This window comes from Caenorhabditis briggsae (genome assembly GCF_000004555.2).
Source record: "Caenorhabditis briggsae complete genome, chrIV, whole genome shotgun sequence".
Taxonomy (NCBI): domain Eukaryota; kingdom Metazoa; phylum Nematoda; class Chromadorea; order Rhabditida; family Rhabditidae; genus Caenorhabditis; species Caenorhabditis briggsae.
Window position 1 is genome coordinate 7,653,630 of NC_013487.2, and position 22,619 is coordinate 7,676,248.

General features: G+C 38.9%; 11 protein-coding genes across 11 annotated transcripts; 4 read left to right on the plus strand and 7 right to left on the minus strand.

Moving 5' to 3' along the window:
• Nucleotides 1-923: 923 nt before the first annotated feature.
• CBG26337 lies at nt 924-1,007 on the minus strand (the record flags this gene model as incomplete). Its single annotated transcript, XM_045235509.1, has 1 exon — nt 924-1,007. One exon carries the CDS (start codon nt 1,005-1,007, stop codon nt 924-926), a length of 84 nt encoding a protein of 27 aa, XP_045098506.1.
• A 231-nt stretch (nt 1,008-1,238) lies between these two features.
• Nucleotides 1,239-1,286, minus strand: CBG26338 (the record flags this gene model as incomplete). Its single annotated transcript, XM_045235510.1, has 1 exon — nt 1,239-1,286. The coding sequence occupies one exon, from the start codon at nt 1,284-1,286 to the stop codon at nt 1,239-1,241; it is 48 nt and encodes a 15-aa protein (XP_045098507.1).
• Nucleotides 1,287-1,771: 485 nt separating this feature from the next.
• On the minus strand, nt 1,772-1,876 carry CBG26339 (the record flags this gene model as incomplete). The annotated part of the gene is made up of 1 exon (XM_045235511.1): nt 1,772-1,876. One exon carries the CDS (start codon nt 1,874-1,876, stop codon nt 1,772-1,774), a length of 105 nt encoding a protein of 34 aa, XP_045098508.1.
• Nucleotides 1,877-5,076: 3,200 nt separating this feature from the next.
• On the plus strand, nt 5,077-7,414 carry CBG05900 (the record flags this gene model as incomplete). The annotated part of the gene is made up of 9 exons (XM_002633140.1): nt 5,077-5,148; nt 5,632-5,802; nt 5,959-6,101; nt 6,147-6,231; nt 6,281-6,373; nt 6,423-6,673; nt 6,723-6,852; nt 6,902-7,256; nt 7,329-7,414. The coding sequence occupies 9 exons, from the start codon at nt 5,077-5,079 to the stop codon at nt 7,412-7,414; spliced, it is 1,386 nt and encodes a 461-aa protein (XP_002633186.1).
• Nucleotides 7,415-7,711: 297 nt separating this feature from the next.
• On the minus strand, nt 7,712-7,910 carry CBG26340 (the record flags this gene model as incomplete). The annotated part of the gene is made up of 2 exons (XM_045235512.1): nt 7,712-7,816; nt 7,863-7,910. The coding sequence occupies 2 exons, from the start codon at nt 7,908-7,910 to the stop codon at nt 7,712-7,714; spliced, it is 153 nt and encodes a 50-aa protein (XP_045098509.1).
• A 345-nt stretch (nt 7,911-8,255) lies between these two features.
• Nucleotides 8,256-9,566, plus strand: CBG05898 (the record flags this gene model as incomplete). Its single annotated transcript, XM_002633139.1, has 5 exons — nt 8,256-8,493; nt 8,541-8,789; nt 8,834-9,085; nt 9,133-9,255; nt 9,304-9,566. The coding sequence occupies 5 exons, from the start codon at nt 8,256-8,258 to the stop codon at nt 9,564-9,566; spliced, it is 1,125 nt and encodes a 374-aa protein (XP_002633185.1).
• Nucleotides 9,567-9,728: 162 nt separating this feature from the next.
• Nucleotides 9,729-11,080, minus strand: CBG05897 (the record flags this gene model as incomplete). The annotated part of the gene is made up of 4 exons (XM_002633138.1): nt 9,729-9,909; nt 9,961-10,298; nt 10,345-10,686; nt 11,009-11,080. 4 exons carry the CDS (start codon nt 11,078-11,080, stop codon nt 9,729-9,731), a joined length of 933 nt encoding a protein of 310 aa, XP_002633184.1.
• Nucleotides 11,081-12,048: 968 nt separating this feature from the next.
• Nucleotides 12,049-14,643, plus strand: Cbr-plc-4 (the record flags this gene model as incomplete). The annotated part of the gene is made up of 8 exons (XM_002633137.1): nt 12,049-12,167; nt 12,216-12,495; nt 12,553-12,939; nt 12,986-13,286; nt 13,336-13,433; nt 13,483-13,846; nt 13,890-14,434; nt 14,479-14,643. 8 exons carry the CDS (start codon nt 12,049-12,051, stop codon nt 14,641-14,643), a joined length of 2,259 nt encoding a protein of 752 aa, XP_002633183.1.
• Nucleotides 14,644-14,865: 222 nt separating this feature from the next.
• On the minus strand, nt 14,866-15,688 carry CBG05895 (the record flags this gene model as incomplete). The annotated part of the gene is made up of 4 exons (XM_045235514.1): nt 14,866-15,041; nt 15,089-15,168; nt 15,310-15,497; nt 15,545-15,688. 4 exons carry the CDS (start codon nt 15,686-15,688, stop codon nt 14,866-14,868), a joined length of 588 nt encoding a protein of 195 aa, XP_045093131.1.
• An 803-nt stretch (nt 15,689-16,491) lies between these two features.
• On the plus strand, nt 16,492-17,769 carry CBG05894 (the record flags this gene model as incomplete). The annotated part of the gene is made up of 5 exons (XM_002633135.1): nt 16,492-16,555; nt 16,604-16,744; nt 16,919-17,088; nt 17,246-17,503; nt 17,551-17,769. The coding sequence occupies 5 exons, from the start codon at nt 16,492-16,494 to the stop codon at nt 17,767-17,769; spliced, it is 852 nt and encodes a 283-aa protein (XP_002633181.1).
• Nucleotides 17,770-18,057: 288 nt separating this feature from the next.
• On the minus strand, nt 18,058-19,937 carry Cbr-glt-6 (the record flags this gene model as incomplete). Its single annotated transcript, XM_002633134.1, has 6 exons — nt 18,058-18,336; nt 18,385-18,457; nt 18,505-18,831; nt 18,886-19,517; nt 19,567-19,655; nt 19,715-19,937. The coding sequence occupies 6 exons, from the start codon at nt 19,935-19,937 to the stop codon at nt 18,058-18,060; spliced, it is 1,623 nt and encodes a 540-aa protein (XP_002633180.1).
• Nucleotides 19,938-22,619: the final 2,682 nt, after the last annotated feature.

Sequence of the window (22,619 nt, forward strand, 5' to 3'; positions counted from 1 at the left end):
TACGTTTTTGCAAATGTCGCTTCTTCTTCATCGGAAACGACGACTCCGATTTCAAACTCGAAATTCATTCCTATATTCTTTTGATTCACGATTCATCCTGACATCGAAAATCACAAAATGACGATCCGGGTGTCTATATTACCTGAAATGCCTGCTCTTATCAGGTTTATTCTTGAAAAACAGGTAAGGGATTACTGCAATTTTGTTAGGAGTTATGTAGATTGTTAGGAGTTATGTATTTTGTTAGGAGTTATGTAGATTGAAGATATGTAGATTGGCAGGTGTAATAAATATTGAGACCATATATTCGGACATTCTCACAATCAGTCAAAGATGCCCGGATTTCGTGCATTTTTTCATTTCAAATTCCATATTCCGGATTCCGAAAAATTAATTGTATTCCGGATTCCATGTTCTGTATCCCTAGAAGTTTCAAATTGTCCGGATTCCAAATTCCGAATTCCCAGAATTAAGTTTTATTCCGGATTCCTAGATATTTTAATTTGTCCGGAGTCTATATTCCAGATTCCAGAAATCAATTGCATTCTGGATACCGTTTTCCAGAATCCTAAAAGTTTCATTCGTCCGGATTACGAGAAGAATATTTTATTTCATGTTCCGTATTCCGGATTCCATTTCCAAAAAAGTTATTCCGGACATCCATCTATGTAATCAGTGATTTTTCGTTGACATTTGTACATGCAAGGTGACATTCTGCTATGTAGTTCTGAATCTTACAAAACTTAATGAGACTAATGATGAATGTTCCACACTAAATGCTATTTCCATTTCTTGATCCGAATGAAAACCAATTAACCTAAAGAAGCTAGGAAAGTATGTCCAACTGCCAAAAAAGTTAAAAGATTCCCACGACACGACCCTTTTTCTTTTTGTGCTCCTTTTTGATGAATTCTAGTTGTCCATCAATGACTAATCGCACCTCTCAAACACATTTCGTCCCCTTTCCGCGTTTTTGAGTGAAAAGAAAGAGAGAAACGTACACACATACAACGGACCTACACGATAATTACCGTATTGGAATAGCGGTGATTGTCATGGCGCCGTCGTTTGAGGAACAGTGAAAGAGGCCTGTACTTATGAACAAACGTTTCGAATGAAACATGCACTGCCTCCTATTCCTCCTTCTATTTATATTATTCTCAATAGACAGGTATGAAATATTAAAAATTTGAATTCTCTTGATACGCTTATGATTTTATTCATGAATCAAAAATTCCTCAAAAATCGTTTAACCATCTGTCATCATGAAAAATGCAATGATCCATATCAAGAATACACACCGGAACCTCTCTTTTCTCCTTCTGATGTCATACTTATACTTACCATCTGTCATTTTTCTAATACCATTCGAAACATTCAAACCAAACCATAAACTTTTCAGGACACACCTGCACTTTTGAACTGGCTGTGAAGTTATTAAGAGGCTTGAAACTTTGACATTATCATTCTCTCGAATCATTGATAGGAGAATCATGAAGATTTAGAAGAATTGAGCAAAAGAAAAAAACTGAACGCATTGTGGTTTGTTCCGTAAGCCAAAAGGAAAAAAACTCGACCTCCATCTCCGATTTCACTATCATAAAACGTTTCATCGTGGACTAATGGTTGAGGGAACAGGAATGAACAATGCAGTATTTCTTCTGATTCTTCTTTTCCTTCTTCTCTTTTCTCAGATCGGATTAACTCTTTTATGTCAAGTTTTGAAGTGTGTGGAAAGTGTGGAATACACTACCGCCCCGCACCAAACCAATTAAACAAATATTTGCGGGCGGTCATCTTGGGAAAATTTTTTGATAGTTTTGAACAATGGCTCGAGATGATCTCTCTTTACTTTTCGTCGGCTCCTATTCTTCATTTTATGTGCTCACACACGATCCGATTTGACCTCGAATGGTCATTCTCATTTCCACGTCATCCATTCCATTCTGGTTCTGGTGAAGGAAGACGTTTACTGAATTATCTGGAAATCAAATCCAAACTTGGAAGTCTAATAAACGATGTTCAGGATGAAATTCAGAATCCTGAAAATTCCCAATCTTTTTTTTCAGGATTTGTTTTGAGCGGAACCACATTCAGTATTGTTGAGGTCCCTTTCTCTCTCAGTTTTCCGACCTCATCGAATTTATAAATCTCAGAATACTTTATAAATTCTCCGTTTTCATTAGGTATTCTGTTAAAAGTTCATCTGATCCTCCACGATTCTTGGTCCATCTTATATTTCCGTTTTGGTCAATATTTGATATGTCTTTCGTCGCTCTCTGCCAGTCCAGCACTTCTCGAATTGACACCCTCTCGGGTGGCCTGAAGTGCCTGAATATATGCATACATGCGTATATTTCTACTAGTTTCTTCTTCTACTTTGTCCCCCATTCCTTTCATTCTTCTCTAATTCCTTGATTGGAAAAACTAAAACACGAAGAATGAGTTCTTGGAAATGGTCTCTGATTTCCGTTGTTTTCTCTTTTTTGCTGTTCTTAGAAGGAAACCAAGATGAAACCAAGAAGAAGAAGGAGAAACTCAATTTTTCGCACCTAAGCTTAGTAAAGACAGAGGTTTAGTTGAAAGAAAAAATTAAAGTGAAACTCCTTGTTTGCAGAACTAAAATACTTAGAAGCCCGTTTTGTTTTTTCAAAATATTTAGATTTCTTCCCAATATGTCTCTTGCATTCCTCTATATCCTGTTGATCCATCATTTCATTTTTTTTCTTACCAATCCGTTCTCTTTTTCCAATAACAACTTTTTTCTTTGTGAGTTCTACTCAGCAATACGTTTTCTTGCTTTTTCTCACATAACAGTTTTCCAAGAATTTCCTTAGAACATTTTCAGTTAAAATCGAAAGTTCAAACTTCCATTTAATCAAGAATTTCTTCTCATTCGGCTTCTCGTTTTCCTCCAAATACATTTGCAAACACGTCTTCTTCTTCTTCTTCTTCTTCTTCTTCTTCTCCGTGTCGTCTTTTTCTTGTTTCCCGCTTAATGCCAATTTGTTAATCAGGCTCTCGGAGCACACAGACACACAAACATCACCTCTTGCTCTCTTGTGGCCTACTAACCTTACCGCATTTTTATGAATAGAAATAGCCCCCAAAACAACCAGTTCTATTCCCTATTTCTCTTATTAGTATTGAGTTTTGGTTTCAAGAAGTGTGAGAAGACCAGTAGCTTGGAGTTTCCACGAAACGATTTTCTGAATTTGTATTCAGATGAGGCACGTCAATCCGTCGCTGGGTGCCTCCATGGAGGCAGTAGTTCTTCCAAGCAGACACATCCATGGGATTCCCAAATTCTCTGTTTTCTTTCAATTATTCGTTGGAGAGGAAGTTCCTATTTTTCTAAAAATTGTGAGATGGACTTCGACATCAAATGTAGTATTCAAAATTTGCTTGTTTTTTACAAATCTCAGAAAAACACATTCAAAAATTGAATACCCTGATATTATACATCCACTATTATGCTAAAACAAAAAAGTCGGAGTTGTGGAAGAGAAACGCTGGTTGCCATGATTGAAGGTCCCACAACGAAAACTACCGTAACCAAAAAACATTTTTATTTTCAAGATTCATTTTCTCGATTTCCGTACATTTTCAGTCAATTTTCACTTAAAAATTATTTTATTTTTCCAACTTTTTAAATGAAAAAAAAAACAGAAAAATCGGCAAAAAGCAGTAAAAAAATTCCGATTCCGAAGTTAATAAATCTCCCCATCTAATCTCTGATCATTTCCTCCAGAACCTTTTCCTGCTCCTGTAAATGACAGTCTCACTCCGTCTGTACAATAATACAAACATCAAAATAACCGGAGCTCCGAACCCCTCAATTTATGACACTTTATTTCTTGTTCGTCTCTGTTCTCCGCCTTCAAATCGTTATCGAATCCATCTCAATGTGCCTCCGGATCTCCTGCTGTGTGCCAACCATAATCCTTCATCTTTTCCCTTTTGTTGTTTCGTATGTTGTACCGTTGTTTTGTCTCTCCCCACCCATACTCTTCGCCTTCTCTTCCTCATTTCTCATGTACTATTTATGACGTCCTTGTCCTCTTCATCCTTTTTGCCACCGGTGTTTCTTATTTTTCCGTTTTTCGGTTCTTTCATTTCCAAAATTAATTAGCTGGTAGGTTTCGAGACACCTAATTTCCTAATTTCGGCATCCCGAGAACCTCATAAAATTTTACACGTTTTTAGTCTCATATACTTTTAGGGAGTACTTTCAGAGGACCTCTCTCTCTCTCTCACTTAATAAGTTATGCAACACCAGATCGTTCAAAATTATTGGCCAGAATTTTTGCTCGTATTGTTTTTTCCCACCTCGTGATTCTTTCTTTCTTTTTTACTGTCTCCTACACGGAAAAAGCAGCATGTGAGAGCGTGTTAACTGATAATGATAAAGTTTTATAGAGAGAGCTCTGAAGAAATACCGCCGACAATATTTTTTGATTCTCTTCCTTCTCCTTTTTCTTATCGTGAAATTTCTCAGATCCCTCACTAATTCAGCATCTATTGTGATACTGAGAAGGGACTCTTCTTCTGCTCTTCAACTCTCCAACTCATTTTCTCCTCTTCTTGACACGAAAAATATGTCAAAAGTTGGAGCAAAATGTTTGACGCCTTCTTCTTCTCCTTCTTCAAAACTCCGCCCACTTGTTCCTTCTATTTTATTGTCATCTTTTCTTATTTCGGAAATTTCCCATCCTCCATACTTTCCCTCTCTTTTAGTGGGCTCCCTTCATTTTACGGTCATTTCTATTTTTAGAGTCAAAATGAAATTAATTTTATCTCAAAAATTCGACCTCTTTTCTTGCCTTTTGACCATTAGAGCATAAAGTTCTAAAACTCAAACACTCAGTTTTATCAGTTTTCACACACATATGATTCCCATTCAAAAAATAAGAAATTCGGTCTTGATTCCCATTCCCATGTAAACATGCAAATAATATTGTAAACATGGTTAGAAAAGTGGGCCACTATCGCTTTTCGATATTTACAACTTGAACAAACACGATTTCTCACCATTTTCAGGCTGCCATCCTGACATCTTCGCAGTCTCAAACCGGTATGATTTCGCTGACTCAGCAGGTCAACGCAGTCAGATTGGATACGCATAAATCAGATACATTTGAGCAGAATGTAAGTTTTTGAAATCATCCTCTCATGAAAAGTTTTTGGGTCCTTAAAACTAGGATTCTGGTGTTTCTTCGAAATTAAAGGGGACTCCTCTTGTTGACCTTATCGGTTGGAGGCACGAATATGAATAAAAATTGTTTATTCTCAACGTTTCGGCTTGATGCCATCTTCAGGAGAATAGGACAATTACCTACAAAAAATGAGAATAGAAGAAGTGGGAACCGGTGTAGGGATGAGTGAGGTAGAGGTAGAGAAAACCGTAAAAATTTTGCACGAAAAACGGATTGCCTATATCCTATCAATAAAGGGGACTCCGAACAAAACGCTTTTTCGGATTTTTTTTGAATTTTTTCGTAATAATATTAGAAAAATGAACAGCTTTGAAAACATTTTAATGCAGAGAAGTTCAAAAAAATGTATGGTTGGGGTCCCCCTTTGAACAAATTTCTGAAAAACAGCTCCGTTAAAACAACATACTCTTTTCAGGACCTTGTCCTCGACAATTCTGGAGCCGTTTTGTCTGGAAGTCGTGATGCTCTCATCCGTCGATTAGTTCCCACTCGAGACTTTTGTCCAGACGAAGCGTACATCTTCTCACTTCTAGTCAACATTCGAACGTTTATCTCTCCCCATGAATTGATGCAAAAAATTGTTCAGGTTCGTTATTCTCTTTCTATTTCTCCCAGTGGAATTTCTCCATCACAAAGAAAAAAGAGGAAATCTCTCACATTTGTCAGCTCAAATTGTTTTTTTCTCGTTTTGATCCGCTGCTTTCACTATGCATCAAGCCGTCCCAACGGAGCCTTTTTTCAGTATTGCATGTTCGCTCAAAATGCCGACTCTCACAATTTTGCGAAGGAAGGAAGAGGACGAATGTTCGCTCATATTCTGAGGTTATGCAGTGAATGGGCAACAAATATACCTTATGACTTTAAAACGGAATATATGAGAACAAGGTAGTAGGATCCATTTGAAACTGAATTTCGAACGGGTTTTTTCAGACTGAATGAGCTGCTTCGGTTATGTGCAGTGGACAAAACATACCAGCAAAAAACGACAGACTTGCAGGCAACATTAAGATCATCTGTAAGTAACTTCAGGAATTAAAACAAACTGGATAGTTTTTTTTTTTCAGCTAAACAAGCTCGATAGGTATGAAAAAGCTGTTGCCAACCTCCAAAAAGCGTTATCTGAAAATACAACTCTTCCAGAACAATCTGATAGCATGGTGAGAGTTTTGTGTAACTTGGTTCTTTAAACAATACAACGCATTTCAGACCGGATTGTTTCTAATGTGCAATGATGCCAAAACAGTAGCCCAACAATTGACACATATTGAAATGGAGAGATTCAGTATGGTTGGAGTAGATGAGATTGTTCAGAGTCTTGCTTCGGATCCGCTATCAGAAATCGGAAGGCATTCAAAGAATAAAGAAGGAGTTATCAGTTCAATTTCATTTTATATTGAATGGTTCAATCGATTATCTGCATTTGCAGCTATCGAAGTTCTCAAACAAACCAAGAAACGGTATGGTTCTAGAATCTGAGAGCTGGTTCAGAAGTTTAGAAAGTTTCAGAAATCGAGTAGCAGTTTTTGAATTCATGATTGATATTGCGAAAGAGTGTTGTGAAATTGGAAATTTCAATTCAATGATGGCAATTGTTGCTGGTTTATCACTTCCTGCAGTTAGTAGGCTGAAGAAAACAGTTAGTTGAATTGATAAAGCCAATTAAATATGATAATCCAATAATTCAGTGGTGTCGAGTTGAAAAATCAAAACTGGAAATACTACAGCATCAACTGGATCCTTCTGGAAACTTTTTGAGTTATCGTGCGACTATTAAAGCAGCACAATGGAGAGCTGATAGCGCAAGAGGAAATCAACCGAAAATCGTGATTCCCTTCTTTGTACTTCTCCTCAAAGATCTCTTCTTGATCTACCACGGACATCCGAGAATTCTTCCTAACGCTCATCTCAACTTTATGGCATTCAATCAGTTGGCAGAGCAGTTGAGGGATGTGATCCAATGGAAATCAACAATTTGTACATTTGAAAAAAATCCACAAGTTCTACAGTATCTTCTGATAACCGCAGTTTCTGGTGAAAAAGGTAAGCACTTTTTTCTTGAAAGCAATTTTGATTTTTTTTTCCCGACAATCTTAAATTTCCATTTATTTTCAGATTCAATGCTAATGTCATTCGAATGTGAACCACCTGAGTCATCATCAGAACGAGAACAACACAAAAAGCTAAGAGGCGGAAAATAATTATAATATCTCATGATCTTCCTGAATTCCATGTCCGTTTCAACTCATCTCATCCGTTGTCCTAGTCAATTTCTATACATGTTTTAACAATTTCTAGTCAAGTCATATCTATCGATAGTCTCTTTTTTCATTCCAATATTACACCAATGTATTCCCATAAGAATGGGTCTTGCAACGATCTTCATTTGAATCAAAATTTTAAAATAAAATTCAATTTTTTGGGTTGTTCTTTGAATAATTTGTTTAGATGTAATCAGAAAAAGGGAATGTTCGATGTTTATTATGAAAACGGAATAATCAATGATCGAATGAAGTCTTGCGGAAAGTTCCGAAAGGTTTCGAGTCACCAAGATCTGGAGTTTCGTTGGCCAGTTTGGTACGGTAGCGACGAGCTTCTGACGACTGGAATCACTTTTATTTTATTTTCTTCGAATGTTCTGTAGCTTACCACCATGAAGAAGCTTAGGATGAGCACAAAAATAAGAAGTACGTTCATTTTTTTTTCTCAAAAATTTTCCTAAAACCAGAAAATCGAGAACGATTTTTCGTTATGACCGTTTCCCTTTATATCCATAAAACAGCTCATAAAAATGGAAATACTGTGTAGGTGGAATGCAAATTCATCTACAGTTCATTTTTGGTGTTTGATATATTCGTCATCAGTGATCGAGAGGTCAAATCACACAAAATTAGATACTGTACGAAATGTACCGATTTCATTAGGCGTTTGATTTGCACAGGCGGGCTCACTGGCTAATAATTGTTTGTTTGTGACTTCATGGGGGTCACTATAAAATGGGTCACGGATTTGGGATGATTCAAAAAACAACTGCGTTTTGCAATGATTTCATCCAAACATCTCCTTCTCATCTCATCGATTCTGGTAGCTTCTGTACAAGCTGGAAGATACAGAAGACAAGGATTACCGACGCTCGGAGGATTGGGAGAGCTAAATGATCTACTCCCATGCAACGCATTCACAAGATGCAGTGGTAAAGGATTATGTCTTGGAACAGCCAAGCAATCCACGTGTATGTGCTTCCTGGGATGGACCGGAGATTCGTGTGACTCTGTTGCAAGTAGGTTCAAATCTATGATTGAATTTTCCGAATTTCTAAAATTCCAGATTTGATGGACCCATTCAATTTGTTTTCCAACAATAACAACAACCAAATGTTCTCCAATCTTTTCCCAACTACCAGTTCTTTAAACTTGTTGAATAACCCATTTGGTTTGGATGACGATGTTTTGGAGAGATGCACAGCAAGTGACTGTAATGGAAACGGAGTCTGTGTCGGATCGAAGAAGGCCCCACTATGCTTGTGTAACCTTGGAAAGACCGGATTCAAATGTGAAAGTGAAATCTCAGGACTTTGTAAGCCAATCTTGAAAACAATAAGTCCTTTTCTTTGATTTCAGTGAACATGGATCCATCAGCTCCAATCACATTCTGTTCTCCAAGTGATTGTAACAACAAAGGACTCTGTCTTGGCACAAAGAACAGTTTCTCATGTGCCTGTCAAATTGGATACACCGGATCCAAATGCGAAAAGACGCCAGTTGCACTCTGTGACGCCCGTGACTGCAGCTCAAATGGGTTGTGCATTGGAACTAAGGATGCTATGACTTGTGCTTGTTACCTTGGATATTCTGGAGACAGATGTGAAAAGAGTTAGTACAATTTGATAAGCATTAGAATTCATAGTTGATAGTTTCAGTTACTGGAACCATGTGTGAGGCTTCTGATTGTAATTCCAATGGTATTTGCATTGGAACCAAAAATATGAAGTCATGTATCTGTGCTCCAGGATTCTTTGGTTCGCGGTGTGAATCTAGATTTAGTGAGTCTTGACGTCTTCAAGTCTCTTTCCTAATCTTTATTATTCTAGCTATTCTTCCTGGAACAGAAGCTTTGTTCTGTGAGTCCAAAGATTGCAATGGAAATGGAATCTGCATTGGAAACAAACTTCTTCCAATGTGTATCTGTGCTCCTGGATTCACTGGACTTCGTTGTGAACTCGAACCACTTTGCACTGGAGCTCTTCAGTGTTCTGGAAACGGACTTTGTATCGGATCTCTCAAGTCTTACAGTTGCACCTGCAACATTGGATGGACTGGTCCAACTTGTGCTCAGAGCACACTTTTAGGATAAGAAACTCTACAAAGTTCTGAAGAAATTGTTTGTACATATCGAAAAACGTGTTTTCTCTCTTTAAGAAATAAAGATTTATAGTTTTATATGAGTTATTCAGTTTCACAAGAAAACAGAGAACAGATCAGATGTACATTGCATAAATTAGAAGGTTCTTTCTGATTACTGTAGTTCGAGTTGGGGTCTGATCAACTTCGCCTTGACCTCATTCGTAGCAGCATATCCGGTTCCTCCTCTTTGCAGCTCGATGATATCATCTTCGCCCATTGGTTCTCCGTTGATTGGATCCACTCCGTCTCCTTTTATCAACTTTTCCACGACGTCAAACTTGACAACAGCCTTTCTGTAAACCAATTCGACGTGAAAGAAAACTGAAGTTGTAGTGAAAACTCACGATTTCTTGAGATACGCGCATTTCGTAGTGTTTGTCAATTCATCTCTGGTAACTGGACACACAAATTTAGGCTTTGCTGAATTTTCTGTGCCTGGCATTGGAGTGAACTTCACTTCTAATAACTCCTTCATTTTGATTGGTTTTCCCGAAACCGGACACAGAACTTTCGAACTTGGCTTTTCCAGTTTGGTAGCAGCAGCAGTTGGATTCAGTTCTGGTATCCAGAAACTAGGAAGAGCAGTACTTTTATCTCCTTTCATGTTTGACATTGTTCCTTCCTCACCATGGGCTTTCACTTTTGCGGCTATTTCACTTGATATCACGCCTCCAGTCCGCTTCTAAATTTAAAAACAACGATACAAATAACAGCACATTTTAACGAACCAAAGATCCTGCCTCAACTTTTGGAGTTCCTATTGCTCCAGTCCTGCTAGGAGTACTTTCGATGGCCGAAAACTGTGTTTTTTTAGTGAAAGCTTCTGCTTGTCCCAAAGCTTGCACTTCTACAGCCTTCTCCTCAGACACTTGTTTCTCGTATTCTTTGAGTTTCTTTGCATACGCCTTCTTCTGTGCCAGAATGTTTTCAAGAATCGCTTCACGGTCGAAAATGTAGCCAGTTGGAGAAACTACTGGATTTCTGCATGGCTGAAGAGTCAGTGAGCAGCAATGAAACTCCTTAATCGAGTCTGCACCGAGACGAGCATGAAGAGTTCCATACCCGCTCGCCTGGAAATAAGTTCATTATTTCATCCTTGTAAAATTGCGGGCCGGCCCGGTGACAAAAATTTTGTCATTTTGAGCTCTCAATACAATTTTTTCTATATTTTTTTGTTTTTTTGATTGTTTGTCTGTTTGATCAAAAAAAAATCGAAAAAACTCGAAAAAAAATTTTTGATCGAAAAAAAAAATCACATAAGGGGTTTTTTGAAATTTTCAGAACTTGTGAAATGACGGGCCCGCCGGGCCGGGCCTCCAAAATTTGGGAAAAAAACCCGGCCCGGCCCGTTACAAGTATGCATTATTTGGGACTAATAAAATAAAAACCAACTTTTGCGTCTCTTCGTCGCTCATGGTAGGTGTAAACCGAGGCTGCTGTGGAGTTCTTTCCGTGGCGCGTCATGAAACTGAAATTTACGAAATACGGAATAGAAAAAGAAAGTATAAATATAAGGCAGAATTATTCCGGAAATGTTTTGGGCCCAATCAAAATAGGATCCAAGTGCTCGAGCAAATAGCTGGTAGAGCAAATAGCTGGTTTCTAGAGGAATAATTAAAAATCATTTAATCGGTCACAATACACTAAAAAACCATTTACCGTTTTAACTTTGAATAACTGAATAATCAATTGCAATTTATTTAATACTGCTTTTGGGCAAAGAATCCTATCCATGTCGATTTACGCTAAAGAACGCGCTTGCGGGATGTCGGAGCATCGTTGTCGTATTTTTGAGAACGCTCTTTGAAACTTTTATTTTTGTTCGAGGAACATATTTTGCACTTTTTGTTGGTTGTTTTCTAAAAACTCCTTATTTATCATTCGGGAAATAAAAAAGCTATATTCTAATCACCTCGACCATCTGCAAGTGCATGCTTTCCACATTCATATTCCAAAACTGTAGTCGTTGCGATTCATTGAAGCATTTGAAACCCTTTTAACGCAACGGTATATGACTTTCAACAACTTGACTGCTTTTGTTGGAACCACTTGACCGATTTTTGGTGAACGTATTTCAGAAAAGTGAATGGTTCTCCATTTCAAGGCATTGTGGTTGACCATCACAAACAGTGTACATGTTTTGTTTACACCGTTGAAATGGAGTGGGAATTGTTGTTCTGTCGAATTTGAAAAGTTTGTTTGCAAATCAATATTTATGTGGCCAAATATAGGCAGACAGAAGAAGAATTTTCAATCTATTCTGGCATCACTCTTGTATCTTTCTCTCCTGTCTTTCTTCTTCTTCTTTTTTGACGACCAGGGTCACATCAGCTGCGTTTATTTTGCAATTGGTTTCTATCTTCCCTTTTAACTGATTTGTTCTTGTCATTGATTGCTGCCCAAAACAAAAAGTTTCTAACTTCGGGGTGACGATGGCCAACAAGAACGTCTCTCCAGAAGAGCAGGCTGCTGCACAAGCTGCAGATGAAGAAAAAACCAAAGAAGAATTAGAATGGGCCGAGAAAGGATCATTATTATGCAGGATTAAAAAGTGAGTTTTTTTTTAATATTCAGCAAATGGCATAAATAAAAATTACAGTCAAAAAGTGAAGGAGATGTCTTTAGTGACTATCAAAAGCAAACAATTCCTCAACTACTATTCAAGTTACTGGTTCAATTTTGTTCCGAATGCACTGAAATCCGTTGCGTTGTCTGAACTACTCGAAGTTCGATCTGGCTATCAAACCGATAATTTGCAAAGAGCGTCGAAAAAGTACGAATTTCAAGAGTTGGCACCAGAATCAAGATGCTTCTCTGTTATCTTTTCCCATGCTAAATTCCTACACAAGTCGGTTGATTTTTGTGCCGATTCCAAAGAAGTAAGTTTAAATTTTCCATCAAAACAGTGACCGAAACAAGCTCAATCAGTGTTTCAGACGCGCGACAAATGGGTTTCCGTACTAACTCATCTCATATCAGTTGCCAAACATCAACGAGTCGTCTTCAACGAAACTGCTTGGCTGATTGACAAATTCCAGCAAGCAGACACCAACAAAAATGGTCTTCTTTCATTCGATGAAGTTTGGAATCTTCTCAAAAGAATGAATCTTCAAATCAGTGAAAGATATGCAAAAGCAATCTTCAGGGAGTCAGAATTGGAAGATTCAAGGGATAACAAATTGAATGAAAAAGAATTTCTCAATTTTTTCGAACGACTGACAGACCGTCCAGATCTTCGTTTTGTGATGACGCAAGCTAGTTCTGATAATGTGGAAACGTTAACTGTCGCAGATTTGCAAAGGTTTCTAACAGAAGAACAAGGTGTAAGTTACTTATATCCGTTATCTCCTCACAGATTTTGTGTTCCAGTTTGAAAAAGTTGATCTGAAGAAAGCCGAGCAAATCCTTGATACCTTCGAACAAACCGTGCAAGACAAACAAAAGGAAAAGTTGATGGGTCTGATGGGAATGCGGAGATTGATGCAATCCAGATGGGGAAATGTATTCAAGCCAGGGCATGAAAGTATCTTCCAAGATATGGATCAACCACTCACCCACTACTTTGTCAATTCATCACATAACACATATTTGACGGGGTTGCAAGTGAAAGGAGAAGCGACAGTGGAAGGCTACATTTCTGCGTTGAGGAAGGGAGCAAGACTACTGGAGTGTAAGATTCACTTCATTGGAAAATATTTCTAGAGAACATTTTTTTACAGTAGATTTGTTTGATGGTGAGCATGGAGAGCCAGTCATCACTCATAAAAGGACATTCATTGAGTCAATCACACTGAGAAACTCATTAGAAGCTATCAAGGTAAACTAATTCATCATTTTCAAATCGAAACAAATATTTATCGTTATAGAGAACAGCCTTCGAAACATCTCCGTATCCTGTGATCTTGACTCTCGAAAACCACGTTGGATTCGTGCAGCAAACAGTAATGGCGGAATTGTTCAAAGAAATTCTTGGAGATTCTCTATACATTCCACCCAAAGATTCACATCGTCATCCATTGCCATCACCAAACAAACTCAAACGAAAATTCCTTTTGCGCGGAAAGAAAATCATTTTGGAAGAAGATATTGAGGAACCGGATGAGGACGACTCACCAACTGATAAGGACAAGCATCATGTCCATCCTCATCCAGTTTCTCCTGAACTCTCGGCTCTAATTGGATTGCCATCTGTGAAATTGAGTCATAACATCTATCAAGATGTTCACAAACGTAATTTTTTCCAACTAATCCTTCAAATTTCAAATTTTTTCAGACCCATTCGATGGAAGTCCTTCTCTGTCCGAGAACAAAGTTTACACCATGTTCGAGGCTGCTGTCCCAATATTCACATACACTGCAGAACGGCTGGTGAAGAGTTATCCAAAAGGCTTGCGTCAAGATTCTTCCAATATGCATCCGATCGTTTCGTGGTTGTGTGGAATTCAAAGTGTTGCTATGAACTTTCAAACTGCTGGAGAAGAATTAGATCTGAATGCAGGATTGTTCAGAAGCAATGGTAATTGTGGTTATGTTTTAAAACCAGGGTGTTTGCTGGATGGAGTTGATCCAAGAAGTATGTCAAAACCAAAGATGAAGCTTGGCATTGGTCTTTTCTCGGCGCAATATCTTCCAAAATCAGAGCCTGGAAAGGAGATCATTGATCCATATGTTAGTGTTCAAATCTTTGGAATTCCACGTGACGAAACAAAGGCAAAGACCAGAATCATCAAGGATAATGGATTCAATCCAGAATGGAGAGACAATTTCTATTTTACGCTCTGTTGCCCAGAGCTTGCCATTCTTCGATTCTGCGTGAAAGTAAGCACTTTGTCCTAATTCTTCATTCATGTGAGCATTTTTAGGACTTCGATTCTACTTCATCCAACGATTTCGTCGGGGAGTTTTCAATTCCAGTGATGAGTCTTCGCACCGGTTATTCCCAGATTCAGTTGAACACTGGATATCAACACACTTTGGATCCATCTGCATCCCTTTTTGTCAGAATTGCAATCGAGGAGGAATATTGATTTTGTTATTGTTTTTCTATTGCTGATGCTAAATTTCTTAGCGAGTTTTTCCTATCACCTGTGTGTTATTTGATTACATGTAATATGTTTTACTGCCGTAATTTCCTTTCCGCATAGTTCTGTTTTGTGTATATTTTCATAAAGTTTTTATTAAAAGTTAAAGTTTAAAGTTTCTTCAGTTATTTAAAGATTCGTATCATTGCATTTGCTGCAGATTTTCAGCTAGCCATTTCTGAAAAGTTGGGATTTTGGAGGACGGAAGAAGAAACTGATCAAACAAACAATCGGATTAGCAGGACGCTCCACAGCAAGCCGAGCAAGTCCTTGACTGAGTTTGGGCCAGACTTCCACAGAGAGATAATCTTTTGCATGTTTTATCATTAATTTTTCATCAACGTCTGAAAATAAGATTTGAAAGTTTCAGAATAACCACATCGTTGCTTACATTTAGGATAGAAGAAGAGTGTATCGTGATAGGCAGCAATTGTGGTTTTTGAATAGTAGATTCCATTTTTTGAACTCATTCTAAACCGTAAGCTTTTCAAATTTAAAAAAAACTCTAATATTTTCTGAATTCTCTAACAACTTCAAAAAAGAAACTCTAAAATAACACAAAGACACATGGACAATGTAGTTTTAGTGTATTGTTATTGTTTCGCAACAAACCTGTTTGCAATCGCATTGTGATATCTAGCAACTCCTGTCATCTCTATGAAAGCATTTGCTCTTTGACACAAGAGAAGCATGCAGGGTCCGTCACTTAATCTATCTGAGAGCCCCCAGATGTCTTGTGATTCCAAGTCAGCACTTTTCCATTCCAAAACATCTTCGGGTTTAAAGTTCTTCACAGACTTCTATTCAAGAAAAAACTATCAAAAATTATCTTCCTAATTAGACAAACCTCTACTATACCAAAATTTTCTTTGACCAAGTGCTGGAGAACAGATTCATATTCATAGAAGTAGTTTGGAAGTATAATAACAACGAGTCTCTCAATTAAGTTGAGGTTTTCTAACTGCGGTTTCGAGATTTCGGAGCGGTACATGTCCGAGAAAAGGGCAAGTGTGAAATGCTGAATGAGGTGATGCGGAATTCATTCTCAACTCTATTTCCAATTTCCGGCTTTACTTCCTGGCCAGGGCACTCTGTTCAACGTTTGAATTAGCTAGTTAACCATGAACTGCTTTGAAGGACTTATGACAAGATATGATAGAATCGGAAAAAACAGATGTTTACGTTTTCGAAGCTATTATTAGTTTCAGATATATATTCCGATTTTTTGTGCTCTGAAAAGAGTAGTCTTGTGTTGCTTCTTCTTTTTCTTTGGTGTTTTGTTGACATCACACGGACGCGCTAAATTTTGAAAATCCGCCAAAGGTTTCAATGCTTTTCTTGGCGCTGCGGTCGCGATGCAGTTGCCAGTCTGCGTTTCTTTGTCATCGCGTGGTGTCTCGTGACGGGCGGTTGGCGCACCACTGTGCTTGCCTTTGAACTCTAAATACGCAGTTTGTTGTTTGCCTGCCTTGTGGCGCGATTTGTTCTTTCACAAAGTTGTGACACTGCCCGTATTTATGTTCTTTCCTCGCTTCTGTATCTCCTGATAAGATATTTAACGGTGCAGTTAGAATTCCTCATTTTGAAGAAGAGAGTTCATTTCGTGGTGCCTCAGCTGCCACAAGGCGTTGACTCATTTTCTCTCTTTCTTTGAGTCTCTCCGTAAACTCTGTTGTTGGTCCAAACAATTGACCCCCTTCTTCCACAAACTTGTTTCTATCTTCTTCTTTCTATTTTTCTTCAGTGGCCCTTTCTTTCCTTACCAAATATTTCAAACTGAATAACTTTCAGAAAATGGCCCCACCAACCTTCGCTGATCTTGGAAAGTCCGCCAAGGACCTCTTCAATAAGGGATACAGTGAGCTAAATGCGACATGCGAATATGAATAAAGTCAATGATTTTCAGACTTCGGATTCCTCAAGGTTGACTCCACCACCAAGGCCGGAGACAACAAGGAGGTTGAATTCAAGTCCAACGCGTCCCACAACCTCGGATCTGGAAAGCTTGGAGGAAACCTCGATGTCAAGTACAAGATCCCACAATACGGTAAGTGCAAAGTTTGATCGATGTTCTAAAATTCTTAATGACTGTCTCAGCAATATAGAACAGGAGAGGCGATGTAGTTGTCACGTGGTTGCTTATAGAACACAGCGCGCACGGGATATGATCTCTTAATAAAAATAAGAAAACAAAAACAAAGCAGTGATGTTATAATTTCAGGAATCACTTTGACTGAGAAATGGAACACCGAGAATCAACTCGGAACTGTTGTTGAGATCAATGAGCAATTCGGACGCGGCGTTAAGGTCACCCTTGACTCGCTCTATGCTCCACACGCTGGAAAGAGAAGCGGAAAGGTTAAGCTCGACTGGGCTCTCCCAACTGCCAGAGTGAGTAGTCTTCTACATATATTGGGCGATAAAGCAGGTGGCTCACAATTTAAGCTTGATTGGAAGCGAGATACTTTTAGGGTTCGATTTTCTATGCATGAAATAAATACTTCCGTTTGCAAAACACATAGATTCTAAAATTCTTTCTGAACTTCAGATCACTGCTGATGTTGGAGTTACCTCTGCTCCAGTTGTCAACGCTTCCGGAGTCTTCGCTCGCGATGGATGGCTCATCGGAGCCGCTGCCACATTCGACTCCCAGTCGAACAAGCTGGCCGCTACATCCTTGGCATTCGGACACTCTACTCCACAATACACTCTCCATTCCTTCGTCATCAACTCCAACGACTTCGGAGCTTCCCTCTACCACAAGGTTGCCTCTAATGTTGAGATCGGAACCCAAGTTGGATGGAAGGTAGAATTTTCAAAATTGCTTTCATGACGATTATATTTTCATTAAAGGTTGGATCCAACGGAGCAGATTACGCTCTCGCCACCAAGTACTCCCCAAGCCGCGATCTTGCTCTCCGCGCCAAGGTCAACAGCTCCTCCCAAGTTGCCGTTGCTGCCACCCACTCGCTGTCCCCAGCTCTCAAACTCACCCTCTCCACTCAATTCAACCTCGCCGCCAACGACGCTCACAAGTTCGGACTTGGACTCGAATTCGACCCATCCAACTAAATTCGCTCACTTCTTTTCTCATAGCGTCCAAAAAACTTTTCATAGTCGGCAACTTTCGAGTTTTCCATTGTCCATTTATGTTCTCTAATTTTTGAATACAAGTAATATAATGCTATTTCGACTGCTAAAATCTTTAAAAATATAAATTATTGAGTTTCATTGGTAAGACTGAAAAGAAAATAGGGTTGATATGTACAAAACAATCCATGGGTTCTCGCGGAATGAAGAGAGAATAACCGTTTTCTGTTTTGGAATGGGAAAATGGACTTGGATAAATTGGTTGGGTGGTTACACATTTTCATCATTGGGTAAAGGTGTGTATGGTGGATCAATAGGATTATTGCGCCAGGAGAGATGCAAGTTTGTTGATGAAGGACGGCGTGAACCAATTCGTGATCCGATTCGAGAGTTTCCAGCAGTGTTTGCATGTGTGAGGAAGAGCTCTTTGGAAGCTTCCGACATCGTGAAAGATGGTCTTCTGCTGGTGGCTGCAGACTTCAACATCTCGATTTCGCCTTTGATTTCTGTTTTGTAATCATGGCGAGCATCAGCCTTATCCAGTTTTTTCTATAATATAGCGGTTGTGAAATCTAAAAATTGATTCTCAAGACAAACCTGCAACAGATGTTGAACTATGGAAGCAGCGTACGCATCTCCAAGTACATTCACGGCAGTTCGGACTCGATCTCTGAATTTCTGTTCCTTTTGTAAATTTACTTTTTGCTTGAAACTTACAAAAGCCAATCGACTGTAAACAGCATAGAAACATCTCGAACGGGTAACCCAACGGTGTTCAGGATGAGGAGAATTGAAACTAAACCAGCTGGGACTGATCCTAAACCTATTGAAGCAATGGTGGCTGTTATACTAACAGTAAGAACTTCTGCGAGAGACAGTTGAACATTGTTGAGTTGAGCAATGAATATAACAGCCACAGCTTCATACAAAGCGTTTCCATCCATGTTTATTGTGGAGCCGAGCGGAAGAACAAAACGAGAAATTCGACGATCCACTCCACAATGATCTTCTAGACACTGCATTGACATTGGTAGAGTGGCACCTCTGGAATTTACACGAATTGAATGCTATTTTTGATTTTAAAACTTTCAAACTCACCCCGAAGCAGTTCCGAATGCAGTAACAACTGCCTGAATCATTCCCTTAAAAATAGGAAGTGGATTCTCTCTTGTGATAAAGAAATACATCAGTGGAACGGTGATGATTGTATGAAGAACCAATCCAGCGCAAACAGTGAAGACGTACAGAGCTAGAACAGATGCAATATCCGATATATCATCTAGTTCCAATAGATTTCCACAAATTAGACAAGTGATTCCAAGTGGAGCAAACCACATCAAAGTGACGACCCATCTCATGATAACGGCATCCAAAATGACAAAAAAGTCAACAACTATCCTGGCACGTTCTCCTAATTGGGAGATGACAATTCCGAAACCAGTACAGAATACTATTATTCCTAGAATATTCATTCCTTTTGTCATTCCAATTGACCGTTTCACTATTATGTTTGTCCCATTTTTTGAAGCTATCTTTGGCCGTATTGCTACATATGTAGTCTGCATTCTTTCAAATGTTGCTTGAATTATGTTCTCCGGAAACATATTTCTAACAAGATCCAAAAAAGTGTCCAATGGAGACACATTTCCTTCAGATGGTGCATCTGCGATGTCGGTTCCTTTGATCGATGGGTCTCCAGGATGGATTACTGTAACCAGGAAGATACCGAGCTGAAAACTGTTTCGAATTTCAATCGAAATCCAGTTGATAATAACGTACCAAAGTTGCTAATACGGCAGTGGAGAGATAGTAGAGTACGGTAGATGCACCCATCTGACCTGATTCCTTCGCGTCCATTTGAGCCAGAGCTGAAGGGATACGCAATTCAAAAAGTTTGACATTTCAGATTATAATTAAAATTGCTCACCAGAGATTAGAGAAGAAAAAATGAGTGGAAGAATCATCATTTTGAGAACCTGCATGAAAATCTCTCCGGGAAAATTAATAAGTTGCAGAGTCTCTTGTGACAGATTCAACGGACGAAGACCGAATCCCAAGACAACACCAAGAAATACAGAGAACATTGTCATTACAAGAAGAGTATTCTCTCGGCAGAACTGCACAATCTCATCTCGACGCTGCGATTTCATTTCTCCAATTTCTCCTCCGAAGAAGCTGAAAATTAATATCAAACGGAATAATGAAAATCTAGGTGAAAGTGATTGATTTCAAGAAAAAGGAGAATGGAATGAAAGATTGGCTGGGTACGTGTGCATGTTTACAGGTGTAATTAGACACAAGATTAGAGAGAGGAGGAACACGCGGAAGCTGGTTGCGGAAGGGTTGAGGAAAGAGAAGAGAGCAACCGGAAAGGTGACGATGTATGAAAACGGAATGTACATGTGACCCAGAGGGTTTGAAGTTTCGAGAACTCGGAAAGATTAAACTAGTGGTTTTAAGTGGTATTGGTTCCTGGAGACTTTTAAGATGTTTTGAAGTTTTCAGTGCAATCTCGGTCATTGTTAGGTTATTTCGAAAATATCTATATAAATATTAACATTTGTTCCTGTTTAATAGTCAATAAAAAGCCAAGAATCACTGTTTTTCCTACATTTTCTATTTTCTCAGATATTTCAACTCTACCGTAGACACTCTAATAGAGCGCTACCCAAACGATCAAATTTGAGTCTATATATCTGAGTTCCTGTGAGAGATATCAAGAAGTGATCAACTGACAAAATGTTAAGCATAATATCAAAAATATTTTGTTAGTTAATCACTTTTTCATATCTTTCACATAAGCCAAGATAAATTGGCTCAAGCTTGAAACTTTCTTTTACAGTTTCACGGTAAACCTACAACTTCTATATTTTTCAGATCTTCAAATCTACAGGGTCCGCCAAAATTACGTGTGCACAACTTTGACGCCATGGCGCTGCGCACTGACGCACTTTTGGTGCGCAATTTTTTAAAATTTTTATTAATTATTTCATTATTTATTAGTTTGCCAAGTTTCATCCCAATCGGTTATGTTTTAGGTAAATGACAGCAGCAAGTCCTCATCGTACTCTGATCGTCGACTTTTACAAGCGAGGTTTAAGCACAGGAGACATTTCTAAACGACTCGGAGTGCACCGAAACACGGTTTTCGCGACCATCCGTCGTTTCAACCAGCTTGGCCACCTCAAGGACCGTACGGGAAGAGGAAGACCGAGGACTGTAAAAACTCCAGCGAAAGTCAAGGCCGTCCGGGAGAAAGTCAGGCGAAATGCTCATCGTTCCATGAAAAAGATGTCAGATGACATGGATATCTCCTATACATCAATGAGGAGAATTGTCAGAAAAGAGCTGAAGATGACCTCTTATCGAGCAACAAAAGCTGCTATTCTATCCCAAGCCAATAAGGAGAAACGGCTCATCAAAGCGAAGCGCCTTCTCGCTGGCACGCGCAAAAAGGATCATCTTATCACCATCTTCTCGGACGAGAAACTCTTCAGTGTCGAGGCTGAATTTAATAGCCAAAACCACCGAGTGCTGGCCACAAATATTCAACAAGCAGCTGAGCGTGGTAAAACAATCCATCGAGCCTCTCATCCTGCGAGCATCATGGTTTTCGGAGCGGTTTGCTATGATGGGAAGTGTCCGCTTGTTTTCGTTGATAAAGGCGTGAAAATCAACCAAAAATACTACGTTGAGGAGATTCTGGAGAAGCATGTGCTACCGTGGGCTCAAAACCACTTCGGTCAGAAGAAATACATCTTCCAGCAAGATGGAGCGCCTGCTCATACCGCAAAAATGGCTCAACAGTGGTGCAAGGACCACTTCCCCGCCTTCATACCAAAGGACGAATGGCCGGCTTCGTCGCCTGATCTGAACCCGCTCGACAACTCCGTATGGGGAGTTCTGCAGAATAAGGTCTGCGCAAGACCTCATGCAAATATCGAGGCCCTGAAGAAGTCGTTGTCTGAGGAATGGGACAAATTATCCGTCGAATACCTGCGTGCCACCATTGATGCCTTCCCTCGACGACTTCGTGCCGTGGTCGCTGCCAAAGGAGGTAGAATCGAATAATTTTTGTTGAATTATGATTTCAAGCGTTGAAATAAACTATCTGTTAAATTTCGTCTTAATCTCGCATCTACTTCTGGAGATAACGTCATCTACACTTGCACACGTAATTTTGGCGGACCCTGTATCTGTTTACCATGTTGATAACCTGGTTCTATGAAAATTTAAAACAAAAACTGTGAAAAGTGTTCCTGAATAAGAGTGTACATATGAAACAACTGAATATAAAATATACACCAGGAATCGATGTTTGTGTAAAACTGTCGGCGTCGACTGAATTACCCGACACTGGAGATTTTTAATGTTATGCTAAAATTCGATTTGCGTCATTTCGCACTATTCCGTCACTAGTTTAAATCTGCTTATTGTACGTTCGTCATGTATTCTGTACTCACGATTCGAGAAAATCAGGGTCCGTTTGAATTACCACGCAAAACCTGAAATAGAAGGGCCCCAACCCTGCCAAGTCTGAGCTCAATTATCTCAATTCCTATGCAAGATATCAAAAATATGTCTCCTGGAAAAATATTTATCAGTGGACAACTTTTACATATCTTTGACAGCAACTAAGAAAAATTGCTCCTTTCTACAGTTTTTGCGGTTATCCAAAATGTACCGTACTTTGAAAATATATTTTTTTTTAATAAAAACTTTCCTTTGTAATTCATGATTATCCCTTTTATTGAACGTTTTCGATTCTGGGAAGATTTTCAAATCTCAAAACTTCGGCGAATTTTTCAGATGTTGACTAAAACTATGTTCCT